The 17164-nt window shown below is 42.7% G+C and overlaps 1 protein-coding gene across 3 annotated transcripts in view; it reads right to left on the bottom strand.

Annotated features, from left to right (window-relative positions):
- Nucleotides 1-355: 355 nt before the first annotated feature.
- The window catches only part of TSKU (tsukushi, small leucine rich proteoglycan), a 57119-nt gene continuing 40310 nt past the window's right edge, over nucleotides 356-17164 (bottom strand). For all 3 annotated transcript variants that reach the window (XM_073612860.1, XM_073612859.1, XM_073612858.1), the window contains one exon: nucleotides 356-1707. In XM_073612860.1, the coding sequence (XP_073468961.1) occupies nucleotides 647-1699 (1053 nt within the window). In that variant the 5' untranslated portion in view covers nucleotides 1700-1707 and the 3' untranslated portion in view covers nucleotides 356-646. The remainder of the gene's footprint in view (nucleotides 1708-17164) is intronic.

Here is a 17164-nt window from a genome sequence, read left to right on the forward strand (position 1 = left end):
AAACATCGTAGCGTAGTGTATTTCTTTTGAGAGCTTGAATATAATTTCACAATGTGATATGTCATTTAGTTCTATCAGCTGCACCACGGTGCAATGTGGTGGATTGTGTTGCACCATGCTTCGCTACAAACCGTACTACACTCCTTACTTTTTTTTTTAGCACACACAACTGAAACGTGGTGATGTGAACAGACCTAATAGGAAACAAGGCACTCACCTGGTCCATGCAACCGAACTTCGCTCAACAAGGCTGCCGAGCGCATTTCCAAAACACCTGGTGTAAACGAGCTCTAAAACTGAACTTCAGGCACAAACAAGCATTGTTATGTAGCAATAAAACTACTCTTATTCACTATACCTGTAAAATTCCTTTATTTGAGCTTAGCACATAAAAAAATAAACAGATGAAAATAGTGTCTTCGCACATTGATCATAAAACGCATATTGGTCCGAAAGTGGATTGCTATGAATTAAGTCTTTATAAAATTGGCAACATCATTCAATGCAGCTGTTTTAAGTAAAATAGCTCATAAAAAATTATAAATAAATTATTGACAATCTTTTCTTCGAAAAAGGCACATGATCTCCCAAAGAAGGAGCCTTTACATGAGAGTAGAAAAACAAAACAAAACAAAAAAATACACATTTATAGGACATCTTGTGCTGATACAGCACCTCTATCATCACGGCAGACCAAGACTTCTCTTCGAACCACCCCATTCTGCAGATGGAACTGGCTTTCCTTCATAGTCTTAATACAATGAATGTTCTTTCCCCAGGTAATGCTTTTCATTGATGGCAAGTGGTGGAGGGTGTCTTTAGGCAAGGACGCCACACCAGAATTTAACAAGTTCAACTCTATTAAGGACTTCAGCCCGAAGAATACATCTTTGCTGAGGGTCCTCAAGTTCGGATTGTTGGAAAAGTCAAGAATTTGGAGAGCTGGTAGATCTTTAAAGCTATGTGGGGCGATCTCCCTTAAATTCTCCATTTTACTGAGAGACAGGTGGGTTAATCCTTTAAGCCCCAAAAAGTTATGATCCTCGATATTAGAAATGGGATTTCTATCCAAGTTAAGGTATTGTAGAGGAAGACCCTGAAGACCATGAACAGAACTCAGCCGATTCCCAGACAAGTTCAAACTCTGGATGTTTGGAACAGGGTCATCGGGTCTTCTTGAGATAGAGTTGATCAGATTGTTGGCAAGGTTGATATGGATTGCTTTGCCATTACTTTTCGAGGTGAAGGCCCCAATTTGTATTCCCTGTAACCTGTTAAAACTCAAGTCAAGTTCCACCAGAGGGGAATAGAAGAAGCTGTGATCAGGAAGTTCTTCCAGTTGGTTGTGGCTCAAGTCTAAAGACTCCAAGTATCTCAATTTAGAGAAAGTGGTAGATGAAATTTTCACCAGTTGGTTGTAACTTAGGTCAAGGTTAATCAGAGTCGTGTAACCTGGACCAGACAAAACAGATTCATTAACATGTTTTAGCTTGTTGTTGGAAAGATCCAGGTAAGATGTATCCAAAGGAATGGAGACCGGAACAATGTGGTTACCCACTCCACTACAGTCCACTTTGGTCAGGCTGAAACTGTCGAATAAGCCAAAGGTTTCAACTTCGCAAGAACAGCCAGGGAAACAAAACTTGTTGGCAGCAACCACGCTGGTGAGAAGGACGCTGAACCAAAGACAAGTCTCCATGGTTAAACCTAAGGAAAGAGGAAAATCTGTTACAGAATTGATTCAAAATATTGTCTACCGAGAATTATCTGATCAGTCAAAATAAAGTAACTTTGTATGATGATTGGAAAAAAGAATTGTCCCCCATGAAGGGTTTTCTAGGCAGCAGAAGGTATTAAAAAATATATACATTGAAAAAATGTTGTGTTTAAAACTTTTTATTTATAACAAAGTATCAAAGATTTCTACCTTAGACATAAATTATCAGGACATGAGCGGCGATACACAATTAATGAATAAAAACAACATCACTGACATGGCATGGTATAATTTAACCTAATTTAACCGCTATTTGGCTGACCATTTTATGCTCGAAGGATTTTGGGCAGGATAATGGTAAGAAGACCACCCATTGATCGAATTTCGCATAGTGTACGGTCAGCTAATTTCTCCAGCATCTATGAAAACCTTAAAAAAGAACCATCAAATGTTTGATGAGAGATCAAATATACTGTACATTCTACTTCCAGATTAACATGTGATAAGAACATTGATTGCCCTAAACCGTAACACAGGGAAAAGAATCATTACTTTTTAAAGCTATTCTTTACCCCCACAGTCAACTTTAATTGGCCTGCATTTTTTTACTGACTGTCCGTAATTTTCTTTATAGTTACCAGCCGCAATTACGGCATGGACACAGCATGCTGCGCTCAGATAAAGCCACTCTTCGGCTATAATGGGTAGAATTTTGTGCAGCCAGTTAGCTGCGAGTCCCGGGTAATCACACTCCGAGAGCACCGTCCTACAACTAGGCGATGTTTTATTATCACGGATATCATGGTAACAGCAGGTGCTCCCATTACTCGCCTCTTAGAGGCACAGTCAGAGCGGGTGAGTGTAAATACTAAGCAATCACGGCACTGCCACGCAGAGATGGCACCTATTAACTGCACAGAGACTGCTATATCGCTACGAAACTGGCACAAGGAGGAACTGCGCACCTCCCAGCAAACAAATTTTGCTGCTTTTTTTTGGGTCTTTTACACATCCAAGAAAACATATTTCTTATAAACCGGACTTTTGAGCTTGTGCACATGGGCACTGTTTGGAATAAAATGTAAATTGCGGCCTTATTTCTCCACCCAGGGAGAGCAGCTGGCAAGTATAGAGTAGAGTAAAGGGAAGGTAAGGGAGACTTTGGGACTTTAAATATACCCCAAAATGTTACTTGTATGATTCAACAGAACAAAAAAAAAAAAGTAAAAAAACTAAAATTTTATTAACCACTTTCCATCGGGGCCAATTCTGGCACTTCGCTCCTAGATGTAAAAATCATATGTTTTTTTTCTAGAAAATTACTCAGAACCCTCAAACATATGTGTTTTTTAGCAGAGACCCTAGTCAATAAAATGACAGCCACTGCAACTTTTTAGGTCACACGATATTTGCGCAGCGATATTTCAAACGCGTCCCCCCCCCCCCAAAAAAAGTTTCAAGAATAAAATGTTAGCCCAATTTTTTTGTATAATGTGAAAGATGTTACTCCGAGTAAATAGATAGCTAGATACTCAACATGTCATGCTTTAAATGTGCTCACTCGTGGAATGGCGCCAAACTTCGGAACATAAAAATCTCCATAGGTGACGCTTTAAATTTTTTTTCTACAGGTTACACGTTTAGAGTTACAGAAGTGATCTTGGGCTGGAATTGTTGCTTTTGCTTTAATGCACGCGGTGATACCTCACATGTGCGATTTGAACGCCGTTTACATATGTGGGTGCGACTTACGTATGCATTCCCTTCTGTGCGCGATCACGAGAGCACTTTAAAAAAAAAAAAAACATGCCTTGTAATAGGAATAGTGCATGACAGGTCCTCTTTATGGAGATATGTGGGGTCAATAAGACCCCACATCTCAACTCCAGGCCGAAAAGGCTGAGATCAAAAGGCCTTTCCAGCCGCGTCCTCGACTTTGTTTACTTCCACCGGCGCGGACATGACGTCATAACGTTGTGCCCTGGCCTCTGAGGGTCATAGAGATGCTGGTCACCAGAAATCTCCATGGTAAACTTCCGGCGGCGAGCGATTCATTCTCTGGCTCATCGATCGTATGGGTGAGCCGGGAGAAGCACCGGAGGGCGGCGGGAGGTGAAGGTCCCCTCCTACAAGAACGATCAAGCGGCTGAACTGTTCTTACGGTGCACAGAATCGACAGCGGAAAAAAAAAAAAAAATTATATCGTGGTGATACCTGTAGCTGCAGGCATCATTCTGATATCACCACTCAAAGTCCAGGACGTCATATGACGTACCTTGGGCGAGAAGTGGTTAAATGGTTTAAAAACCATAAAGACAGACATCACAAAGGCAAGCAATCTGTGTCCTTCAAATTAGGTCAACGCATTTCGCAGATATATACCGCTTCTTCAGGACCCGCTTCTTCAGAGAGCTTGTTCACAATCATGCCAAGTATAGCCGCCCATAGTAATGAATGGATCCAGTGTCGTATGCCCATATGTATGTGTGGGTTTACGCAAGTACTGGCATATACCCAAATATACCTATTCATTACCATGGGCAGCTGATTCTCACAGGTGCAGAAATATGCCTGCAATTTACGCTAAAATTCACCTGTGTGTGTAAACGCAATTATGGAAAAAATGTTTATTTTTATTTTTTCCCCCCAAAAACAAACCCACAATTGCAGAAAAATGCGGGTTGGGGGGGAAACCTACTAAAACATGTAATGTGTATAGAGATTGTAAAAAATATCACTACCCGCTATACCCAGAAATGAAGTCGCCATCCCGAGATATATGCCTTATGGCATATATTATCTATTTGTATAGCCACTGCTGTAAGGTGCATAATATCAACACTAATAGAAATATAATGCATAAAAAAAAAAAAATAAAAAAAAGGTTGCTTACAATTTTCTGTGTGTTAAGGGGACCAAGACCAGCCAATCTATACACTTATTGCATTAGCGTGCATTTAATGAAAAGTCCATACATATAACAACTGGCACCAACCAACACTGTAATGTGAGTACCTACCTAGACAATTATTTACTTATTACAGGTATATAGTATCTACAATTTACAAAAGCATTACATACTTTACATTCCATTTTGTCCCTGCCCACAAGGAGCTAACAATCTAAAGTAGGCTATATATGGTTCGAATCTCGGCAGGTACAGCAGGGGCTGGTCGAGATTCAATCCATCTATGGGCAGCTTTATTGTACCCATGTCGATTTATCAATTGACTCAAGTACAACCAGCATGTCAGATTTCTAGCATGCAATTATTGCCAGCAGCTATGGCCGCTAGCAGTAATCACCGTGTTCTCCCAGCAGGGTCGGCTCCCCATGCCCCCCTGCTGGGACCTCCACGGGAGAGATTCCTCCCTATCAACACTGTTGATGGGGCAACTATTTTCTTTAATGCAACCCATGATTGCTGGTAAGAAAATTGCATAATCTGTGGCCTGCCTTACGCAGACCATAGACTAATCAGTTTTTTCGTTCAACCAGCAGATTGGAAAAAAAAAAAAAAAAAAAAAAAAAAACCACACACACACACCTTACTCAATTCCCCCATCCACACATTTAGTGTGGATAAGGGAATCCTCCCGGTTGAGCTATTGTATTCTATTCTGACGGAGGGGCGATTTCATAATTCAATGATCAGTGTTGCAGGCTATATCCTGCAGCGCTGATCGAGCAGAAAATTCCCAACAGGTTGGTGGAACAGAAATCGATGGGTAGATAAACTCATGTACAACCAGGGTGCCCATACATATACTGAAATGTGGCTGTTCCCCGCTGAACTGGCTTAATTTTGATGCAAGTATGGCTGGCTTAGGGTTCCCATCTCACATATGTACAAACACAAATTAGGGACATAAGGCAAGAGCCAATTTGACCTACCTGCAGATCTTTGGAGTGTTGGGAAAAAAACTGTCCCAAGAGGAAACTCAGGCAAGCTCCATGGACATAGTGTCCTATCTGGACTTTAGATGAGGAACCCAGTGCTGCAAGACAAAGGAACTAACCACTAAGCCACTCTGCTGCCCATTGCACCCCTAGAAACCACCCAAAACCACCTTGATTTAGTCTTCTCTAATGACTCCAATGCAGTTTGTCAAAATGGTGTAATTTTGGCATAATTAAGCCAAGCAAAAAACACATGCAAATTCAGATAGCTGCTGGTAGATCTGAACGAGATGATGAAACCATATTACCATAGTACCGAAACATTACTGTATGGTCAGCTTTAGGCAGAAGGTTAAAGGGAAACCTGCGTGCCTAGCATACAACTGCAATGCTACAACAAACTTCAGCAAGAGTATAGGTGCTCCAACACAAATTTCTGAAGCCTCATTGGTACTAGATGCACAGCGAAAGCTTTATTATATAACATAAGTGGATACAGCCAACAAATTTCAAACTCATTTCAGCCAATTAGTCATGATTAAGGCCGCGAATGGCTAAAATGCATTGACATATGTTGATTGCATCTCGTTGTTTTATACATTGTGGATCTAAAACCTGTGTGCCTGGCTTGAATATTTTTTTTTTTGTATCACTGACTGAACAAGCATGGGTCAAGTCAAAGTGAAGCAAGAGGTCCTGAGTCGGTGGCTCAGAAAGTACCAAATATACTGCAGTGGTTGCCAACTTTTAAAAAGGTATAGGGGTCCTTAGCTGTGGCCCCTGACATCACCAAAAGGGCCACAAATGAAGTATGGTTTATGTAATGTTACAGGAGAGAGGTTTATGGAAATACTATAAAGTATGGACGGAGACTGTAGATATGCTACAGGGGTGGCTGGAGATTGGGAACACGCTTCTGCAGGACACAGACCGAGTCTTGGAACATGTTAAAGAGACTATTAGAGAGCAGACTTTGCAGTCCCTTTACAAGTCAAATCTCACACTACTGTAGACTGCTGGTTTCCACTGGCTGCATAAGAATAACCAAAAAGGGCCCTTTGGCTGCGGATTGGGCACAAGGGATCTATTGCATTGGCAAGGCAACCAGCATTTCAGATGGAAAAAGCTCTTCTATGTTAGTCAACTCAGGTGCTCTTTGAGGGCTGGAGTACTCAGGCAGGTCAGACTACTCACAAGCAGGTCAGACTCTGCATTCTTCGAGGGAAAGGTCTTGCACGCGAGTTGCTTTGAAGCCACTTTGGAGCTAGGCTACCAATGCTTCCGGGCTTTACCTGCATACGTTCATATTTTAGGGATAAGTGACATGCCAACATTTTTACGCAATTGTTTTAAGCTAGTTTTTATTGCCGCAAGAACCAGCAGCTACTTGGCATACTGGAAAAACGGGTCTCTTCCAAAATCGACAGAAAGTCATGTTTTCTCAGGAAAAAAAAGTGACGTATTATTGGAGACTCACACACCTGTCAGACTACATCAGGCCAGCCAAACTAGACACAGAAAGAGGGAGAGGCTTTAGAACAGGCAATTATGTCTGTCATGAACACGGCGTGCTACCAACCAACCAGTCGAAGGCCACACATCTAGAAGTGCTGTTTAACAGTAGTATATGGCGAATGGTCAGTGTGTGGCCAACTTGGAAAAAAAAAAAATGATATTCTCCTTAGGATCTATTTCGAAATTCACATATGCTTCAAAATTCAAATATCCTTCCAAAACGATTTCACAAATGCAGGTCAGAAGCAGCAAAAACTGTATGTACACTAGCCCTAAGGGCAAATCCCCTTGTGCTGAGCCTGTGTAGATCTTTGCAGATTAACACAGCCCAAACGGATGTATATGAACAATCCCTAAGGGTTATGAATTGGCTCAGAGGGTAAATTTGAAGAGACTCTTGCCACAGCATTCCTTTCAACAACTCCCTTAAAGATTATATGGGCTTTTAACATACACTAGAGTACCAAAAGTATTGAGACTCCTGCCTTTACACGCACATGAATGTTAATGGCATCCCAGTCTTACTCCGTAGGAGCTGGCCCACCCTTGCGGCTATACCAGCTTCAACTCTTCTGGACAGGCTGTCCACAAGGTTTAGGAGTGGGTCTATGGAAATGTTGGACCATTCTTCAAGAAGCGCATTTGTGAGGTAAGGCACTGATATTGGATGAAAAGGCCTGGCTCACAGTCTCCTCTCTAATTCATCCCAAATGTGTTCTATCGTGTTGAGGCTAGGACTTGACTGTGCAGGCAAGTCAAGTTTCTCCACCTCAAACTCGCTCATCCATGCCTTCATGGATCTTGTGGAATAGATGATCCGCACTCCGGTGACGCGTTTCAGCCTATAAGGCCTTAGTCATAACTGACTAAGGCCTTATAGGCTGAAACGCATCAACTGTTCTCATTTGCGTTTGGTCACTGTGGCTTGCTAATAAATACAAAATTTTTTAAGAGCAATCACCGGAGTGCGGATAATCTTTTCCTCATTTCTCTACTCAGCCAGCGACTGTGGATCGAGCACCCGGGAGCTCTGGTTTCTATGTGATGTATGGGTAGCAGCACTGACCTTGTTTATATTCATGGATCTTGCTTTGTGCACTGGTCCAAATCATTTGGTGAAGGGGGTGGGGGGGGGGGGATAAAAGCGAGGCGTTGGGCTTGGCCCCTTAGTTCCAGTTAAGAGAAATCTTAAGGTGTCACCATACTAAGACATTTTGGACAATTTCGAAACTCCCAACTTTTGTGGGAACAGTTTGGGGATGGCCCCTACCTGTTCCAACATAACTGTGCACCAGTGCACAATACAAGGTCCATAAAAGATATGGATGAGCGAGTTTGGGGTGGAGGAACTTGACTGGCCTGCACAGAATCCAGACCTCAACCAAATAGAACACACTTTTGGGATGAATTAGAGCGGAGATTGCAAACCAGGCCTAATCGTCCAACATCAGTGCCTAAGCTCACAAATTGCTGCTAAAAGAATGGTCAAGCATTCACATAGACACTCCTAAACCTTGTGGACAGCTGTCTCAGAAGAGTTGAAGCTGTTATAGCTGCAAAGGGTGGGCCAATTTATTATTGAACCCTACGAACTAAGACTGGGATGCCATTAAAGTTCAAGAACGTGTAAACGCAGGTGTCCCAATACTTTTGGTAATATACTGTATTCAACATTAGAAGTCTGTTCAAGAAAAAAAAAGGTTCTAGCCGCCCCTTCAAATTTAGTTGTCCTTGCCCTTGAAAATGAACATTGATCTGACCTCACAAAAAATTAGAACAAAACGTTCTTAAAACTAAAAAATTTGAAAGAAATTCTACTAGTGTATGGCCAGCTTGAGTGTGCTAGAGGCCTTATCACCATGTGTGTCTGGTACATTTGTAATGAAAGCTGTTACCTAGCTAAAAGGTCATCTGTTACAGCAGTCAGTAGCGGCGCCGAGAAAAGCCGAGGACTCTCCGGTATGTGTATCTCGGCTCCGCCGAGTCCCTGCAGTCTTGGCGCCATATTTGAATTTACACACGGCTGTGTATATCGGCGGCGATCGCTCCGATCACACAAAATTGGCGGGGATCGGTCTATAACACGTACCCACGATTTTCACCTGATTTTCAGGGGGAAAAAGTGCGTGTTATATGCCGATAAATACGGTAACTAAAGCAAAATCTTTTATTTACTTTACTTTTAACAGGGAGAAAACCAGTGTTAACCTTTTGCTCCTAACTGTGCCTCCACTGGGGGAGGATCACCCTCTCCATTTCTGCTGGTGACCACGGTTTGGCGTTGCCATCCTAGTTAAAAAGGAAAAAAAATTTCCAATGGGGACACCTTTTATAGATGCAACTATAATATGAGATTTTCCTTCACTTCTTGTGTTACCAGGCCAGAAAGTGAAGGAAAAACCCTGAAGGGTTATGTTCAGACACCACGGGCATGAGCGTTTAACCTTTTATTCCACTATAAGTCTTCCAAACCAGTCTGGCTGAAAACTGTGCAGAGTCGAATGATGTGAAACGTTCAGAGACCATCTAAACGTTGCCTGTGCATTAGTAGGTCAAATTGGTGAGCAAATGTGATTCCTTCAAATGATTTTTACGATTTATAAAAAAAAAAAAAAATTGCTGACAGGTAAAAATTTTATGACAGAGGACATACTGGTTTCTTTCATCAAACCCGTCTCCCTGTCTGCCTATGTTTGTCAGCATGCCCAGTTCAGCGTTCATTTAAAGCACTTTTCTATGCTTTGACGATGTGACTCCAGTGTGTATGCCGAGTGGCGTTATTATGGTCTGGCCAATCAAAAAGCTGACGAGTCCAAACCCAGAAGGAAGACCAGAAGATGATGGAAGCACTGCAACGCAAGTGCACCCATAGGGTGTCAAAATACAATGCACACTAGCACATTATGGTTAAAAGCTCATGGGGCCCATTTTTTCAATTTTTTTTTTTTCGTGAAGGTATAATTCCACTTTAAGAAAGCAAAAAGGTAAGACAATAGGCTTAATTCCCAAATGCTTACCACAAGGCTAAAGATCTTCCAAGTAACTGTAATTTTCATATCCGTTACACCATCTTATCTCCATCGCTTTTTTGAAAAGGATCCTTATCCTGTGTGTTGGCTTTGTAAATTGAAGCCAATGTGTGAATTGATTGCAAATACCACCATAAACACCACATAGTTCGAAATACAAAGTACTTGTTAAGCTTTGCAATAATCCTGAAGGCCAAAACAACAATATTCTACAGTTATGCTATCTGATGGGGGTCAAGTCAACAAACGCCATATAAATGGCAGGGCTCGTTCTGCATGGAGGTGAAATATTCTATATACACTCATTCATTCCCCACTGGGGAAGCCTTTTGTGAATTCCAGACTCACAGAACAGATGTACACGTCCTTTCACTAACAGACAGCATGAGATTCTCGAGGTGTTAATTGATGTCATAGACCGGCCCAGGCAGGATTCCACAAAGGCCTAAATTTAACCACGTCAGAAGATCTTCTAAACAGCAGAGGCTTCCCCAGTGAGAACTATTCCAAGAATGCACAACACTGTCCAGGATCAGATGGGACAATCGGAGGTTACAGCAGCACCTGGAACGTGTGGATGAAAAGGAGGATTGTACTGTAAGCGAAGTACAACTGAACCTCCGTACGCATTAGTGCCAAAAAGGAGCTCTGCAGAATGTTGATGGGTTGATAGGTTTCTGGCTTTCACTGCGCCAAAACTCCCATGGGCTGAATGGCTCCATTAATGGTCTGAACTTTGAGAACATTAAGCTTGGTTTCCAAAGTTGGGAAGGCAGCATCTTAGAAAGTCTCATACTCTGAGTCTAAATATACATAGACTTCAGTGCACTCCTTTTAGCTTAGAGCAAGGGTAGGCAAACTTCGACCCTGCAGCTGTTGCAGTATTACAAGTCCCATCATGCCACTACCTCCGAGTCATGCTTATGGGTCTCAGTGTCTTGCAATGCCTCATAAGATTTGTATATTTACAACAGCTGGGAGGAGTCAAAGTTTGGCTACACCCGGGCCTCAACTTGCTCAGGGTGCTTCCTTTGCCATGGAAGGTTTGCTTCAAAAACACTGGTGTAACTCTCCAGCCTTACCGCCCTGGTGATAACAGTTTCACCAGACAGGGAGTAAGCGAAAAACTCTCAACAGGGACCCACACAGCAATATAAAAGGTGATTTTTTTGTTGTGTTTTAGGCAAGTGGGCAAGTGGGGGGGGCTAAAACCATTAGCCATTTTGTATTTATAACTAATGCTGGCGATACACTAGTACATTTTTGAGGGTGTCTAGTGTCAGTTCACCTTTAAATTTTTTCTGTAAAGGTGAACTCTCCAAGCTCCGCTCTCAAATTCTCCTCTTGTACAGTCCATAAAAAGAATTAGTTGACTCAAAATATATATATATATTATATATTATATATTTTGATCCAGACCAAGGAAACCCTGCTTGGATCCTACCTCTGATGCCTAATGCCTACCTCTTGAGCCTAAAGCCTCATACACACGACTGGATTACCGTCAAGGAATTGTGCAACGACAGACTGTTTGCCTAAAATCCGACAATTAGTATGCTCCGCCATCAGACAATTGTTGGCCAACTTTCCGCCAACAAATGTTAGATGGCAGGCTAGAAAATTTTCGGCGGACAACAGTCTGTTGTCAGATTTTCCTATCGCGTGTACACAAGTCCGTCACACAAAAGTCCAAAGTACATAACACGCATGCTCGGAATCAATGCTCACCAAACACAACCTTAGCAGAAGGTGCCCAAGGGGTTGCGCTCAAGAGCTGAAATTTGTCGTAGTACGTCACTACGTTCGCGTTTGTTGGCAGACAATTGTGTACCGTTTGTATGCAAGACAAGTTCACACGCCCTTCGGAAAAAAGTCTGGTGCTTTGTCTGCGGAAAATCCAATCGTGTGTACGAGGCTTTAGTCTGGATTAAGTTTAGTGAAACTCTGGAACCGCGTGTGGTCACAGTTCCTTTGCTCTGTAGAGGTTTTCTTGAATGAGCGTCACTATGTGGCAAATGCTGCTACTAACCGAAGAGAAATCTTATACCAAAAATTGGCCCAAATGCCATCTTACGCAGCACATGCAAATGCACAGCAGGCCTTTAATGACACCTTAGCCTTCTCCGAGATGCCGACCTGTATTATGGCTGCAACTGCAGCCAAATCCTAGCACGGCCTTTCTAAACAATTTTTTTACCATGGAGGAACCTTTGAAAATATTTTTCTTTATTTTCAAGTCTAAGGGAAAACTATTATAACTACAGCCCACAATACATTAACCACACAGGTGATCAATGAGAAAAAGGTCCCACCCCATACATTGGTAGTGAGAAGAATACCCATTACAATGGTGGTCTCTGTAGTTCCCCCATCAATTGGTGACCAGTGGGGAGAAAAGTTCCCCTTAAGCCGCATACACACGAGCAGACTTTACGGCAGACTTGACAGACTTTCCGAACGAACGGACTTGCCTACACACGATCAACCAAAGTCCAACGGATTCGTACGTGATGACGTACGACCGGACTAAAACAAGGAAGTTCATAGCCAGTAGCCAATAGCTGCGTCAGTTTTTGTCCATCGGACTAGCATACAGACGAGCGGACTTTTCGACCGGACTCGAGTCTGTCGGAAAGAACTTTTGAGGAAAAAAAAAAAAAAAAAAAAAAGTCTGCTGGAGCCCACACACGATCGAATTGTCCGACGGACTCCGCTCGTGTGTACGCGGCATAAAGGGGAACTTTTCTCCCCACTGGTCACCAATTGATGGGGGAACTGCAGTGACCACCATTGTAATGGGTATTCTTCTCACTACCATGGTATGGGGTGGGACCTTTTTTCTCATTGATCACCTGTGTGGTTAATGTATTGTGGGCTGTAGTTATAATAGCTTTCCCTTAGACTTGAAAATAAAGAAGAATATTTTCAAAGGTTCCTCCATAGTAAAAAAATGGTTTAGAAAGGCCGTGCTAGGATTTGGCTGCAGTTGCAGCCATAATACAGGTCGGCATCTCGGAGAAGGCTAAGGTGTCTTTAAAGGCCTGCTGTGCATTTGCATGTGGTGCGTAAGATGGCATTTGGGCCAATTTTGGTATAAGATTTCTCTTGGGTTAGTAGCAGCATTTACCACATAGTGAAGCTCATTCAAGAAAACCTCTACAGAGAAAAGGAACTGTGACCACACGCGGTTCCAGAGCGGCATTACACACAGCCAATATGATCAACGGTGCCAGGGGTTTAATCACCCAAGAAACCGGGGATGTTCAGTGGTCCCCTGCCGCTGACTCTACAGAGTGCCATTGGTGCTGGCAAGCATCAGGCAGGAGGTCAAATCTGCCATGGCTCACTATTCAAGAAACTCCCAGCAACCTCTGAATGAAAAAAAAAAATAAATAAATAAAAAATGCCCCAGTTGATTTGTGTAGTACTGTGCAAGCGCCTACTGCTTCATAGAATTTTGTGGGCTACCAGTGTAGTAGCACTATAGATCAACAAGCTATTAATAAAGTCTATCAATAGATGGGCAAAAACAAAAAAAAAGGTGCAACACACAGCAGGCCAGGCACCTGGGAAAAGGGTAAGCTCTGACCTGAGGTTTATCATTACTTCTACATGGCGAGGGGTGTTTTTATTTTATAAAGTGGAATTGTAAACTTTAAAGCATCAGCTTTCAGTACACATCTCTGCACCAAGGGATGGGGGCAGGAGGCAATTTAAATCTCGGAAGTGGAGACACTTTAAAAAAAAAAGGTCAGCTCCGGATGGCACGAGGCGGACAAACCCTAAAGTGAACAATATGTGATGACAGCTTATGCCATTAGTGATGGGTTAGTATTCCGTTTGCTTGTAGCCAATAATCTCTTAAGAGATGTTTGTTTGGTAAATGTAGGATTTAGGAATGACTTAAGAAGACTATACAAGAGTGTTGGGTTCTGGGTTTGCAAAGTAGCTCCTCTTTAAAAAAAAATTGCCAAATGTTTATCTACTCTTCCCATCCTTCACCTCTACCATCACGCCCATTATGAACTTATTGTGCATCTCATAAAAAAATTAACAGGACTTTGGGAAAGCTCTGGAGTATGCTTGTGGGAATTTGCACCATTTTAGCCAAAAGATCATTTGTGATGTCAATTACTAACATTGGATGAGTCGACCTGGCTTGCAAACAGCATTTCAAGTCATACTAAAGGTGTTCAATAAATTTGGGGTACAGGTCCCTGGAATTTCACCACACAAAACTGGTCAAACAATTGGGTTGATGTATTAAAACTGGAAAGTGCAAAATCTGTGCATGGTTGCCAATAAGCTTCTAACTTCAGCTTGTTCAATTAAGCTTTAACAAAAAAAACAAAAAAACAAAAAAGCGGAAGCTTTCTGTGCAGTGCTGCACCAGATTTTGCACTCTCCAGTTTTAGTAAAATCAACCCAAAGTCTTTATGGAGCTGGCTTTGTACACAGTGCTTAGTCATGCTGGAAGAGAAAAAACCTTCAGACGGTTTACCCAAGAACGGAAGCGTACAATTGTCCGAAACATCTTTGCATGCTTTAACGATATACAAATCGCACCATTCTTTGGTATTAACCAAACATGGTTTGAGGAATTTGGTGTGGACATATCCCTAAATTGGACCTCCTTACTGAACACCTTGGGGATAAATTGGGATGCCGACTGAGCCAGGTCTTCTCCTCCATCAGTACCTGACCTCACAGTGCTCTTTTGTCTGAACGGGCACAGATTCCCATCAACACACTCCAAAATATTGTGGCAAGCCTTCCTACTAGCGTGGAGGCTGTTATAGCCCCAATGGGAGAGGAGGAAGAGCACGTGACTCCAAACTGGAACCACGTAATAATTGCAGCTTACCAGTTCTTAGATTCGGTGGCTGCATTTTTCTTTTTTTCCTGGTAACCGTTCTGTAACACTTCATGGCCTAGGGTGACAATGCTCCTCTTCCAAAGATACAGTAAGGCAAATTAGCAATAAACCCTGCCTAGTGAACTCTAGGAAAGAAATTTCTTGGGGGAGATGAAGCCAGGTGGGGTGTTCTTTAGGCCCCTTTCACGTGGGGCTGTCTGATCAGGTCCACCTATCAGTTTTTCAGATGGACCTGATCGGACCCCCTCCAGTCTCTTCTATGGACTGGCAGATGTCAGCAGACACATGTCCGCTAACACCCGCCACCATCCAATCAGCAAAAAAACAAAAACGGATGGTGGTCCTATCCCCCATCCATCTGGTGGATCGGATTAGATGGAAATGGACAGGTGGTCCATTTCCATCCAATTTCCCCACAGAGGAGAGTGGGACTGTGTCCTTGTCCGTCCTTCATGGTGGAGAAGACACAGACCTGTCATCTGCCTGCTCAGCGGGGATCACAGAGCAAGCACATTCCACTTCATGGAGGCGTCCGTGTGAAAGGGGCCCAAGTCCTAAAAAGGAAAGAGTTGTTTGAAGTTCACAAAGAACATTATGAAAAATGTAACGAATAAGAGTACAGCATACGTTATCAGCTATACAAAAGAACTCGCTGCTCCAGGTGAGACAGGAAGCCTAATGATATCACGGGTGCCCGCCTCGGCTCGCCTCCGCATACGATCAACACTGAAGAAATGGCTGCACTCCAAGATCCATCAAAATTCATATTTAATGAACGAACATCCCAAGTGTTACAGACAGTTCAAATGGTAGATGCGTTTCACACACGAACAGGTGCGCTTATTCATTACAAAGATAAAATCAGCTTTGTTTTCCTTATATACACCTATCTGGTATAGCAACAGGTGATACAGATCATTAAATTGCAGACTTCTTTTTAGCCACATGTGATTCACATAAACATTAATAAGAAAGAGAAAGACTTAGACATACAAACTTGCACATATTTGGATAACTATTAAAGATAAAATTAGCAGTAGTAATGAAGAACTACCAATATAGACAGTCCATGTGCTATGAGAGAACAGGAAACAGTGTGTACATATGGAATATGTATAAAAATTTGTATATATAAATATGTATATAGAAAAGAGGAAGCATACCAACTTTAAAAACATTATAACCCATTTATATCCCAATAGTTAAAGATAAATGCATGTTTCCTATACTCCATTTGACCCGTGCAGGGGCGTAACTAGAAATAGCAGGGCCCCATAGCAAAATGTTGTATGGGGCCCCCCTGCAAACAGCCCCCCCCACAGCTGCCCTAGTGTCAATGCAGCGTGACCTGTGCCCAATACAGCGTGACCTGTGCCCAATACAGCCTGGTCTGCCTGTGCCCCATACAGCCCCACCTATGCAGAGGAAGAGGCAAGCCACCCGGATCAGCAGAGAGCGGGATTGCCCGCTGTAATAGATTTCATTTGAATTTCCTGTCTTCCCGGGGCTCATCGTCACATAGCCCCACCTCTTGGCCCGACGCCTTTGACGACATCACATGTCCCGCATTGGATCGGCCTTTTGTTTATCAAAGGCACCAGGCCAAAAGGTGGAGCTATGCAACGAGAGCCCCGGGAACACTGGAAGTTCTAATGAAAGCTCTTACATCAGGCAATTCAGCTCTCTGCTGATACAGACAGCTTGCCTCTTCCTCTCCTCTCTCTTCCCCTGGCTGGGAGACTGTGCCAGCGGTGCTCTTATCCTCAGTGGGCCCCACTCGGCTGCGGGCCCCATAGCGCCCGCATGGGTCGCTATGGTGGTAGTTACGCCCCTGGACCCGTGTAAATATATATGTAGATACACACATATATATCGATATAGATAGATATATAGAGACAGAGAGATAGATAGATTTGAACTGTCTGTAACACTTGGGATGTTCGTTCATTAAATACGAATTTTGATGGATCTTAGAGTGCATACGTTATCAGCTCACAAAATTTCTGGCAGATCAGGAAGTTGTGATTCCTCCCCCCCCCCCCCCCCCCCCATTTTGCACCTATTGAAAAGATTTAGCAGATCAAAAGTCCATAGAAGTTCAGAATTAGGGTTTACATACACTTAATG

The sequence above is a fragment of the Aquarana catesbeiana genome, linkage group LG02 (genome assembly GCF_042186555.1).
Source record: "Aquarana catesbeiana isolate 2022-GZ linkage group LG02, ASM4218655v1, whole genome shotgun sequence".
NCBI lineage: Eukaryota > Metazoa > Chordata > Amphibia > Anura > Ranidae > Aquarana > Aquarana catesbeiana.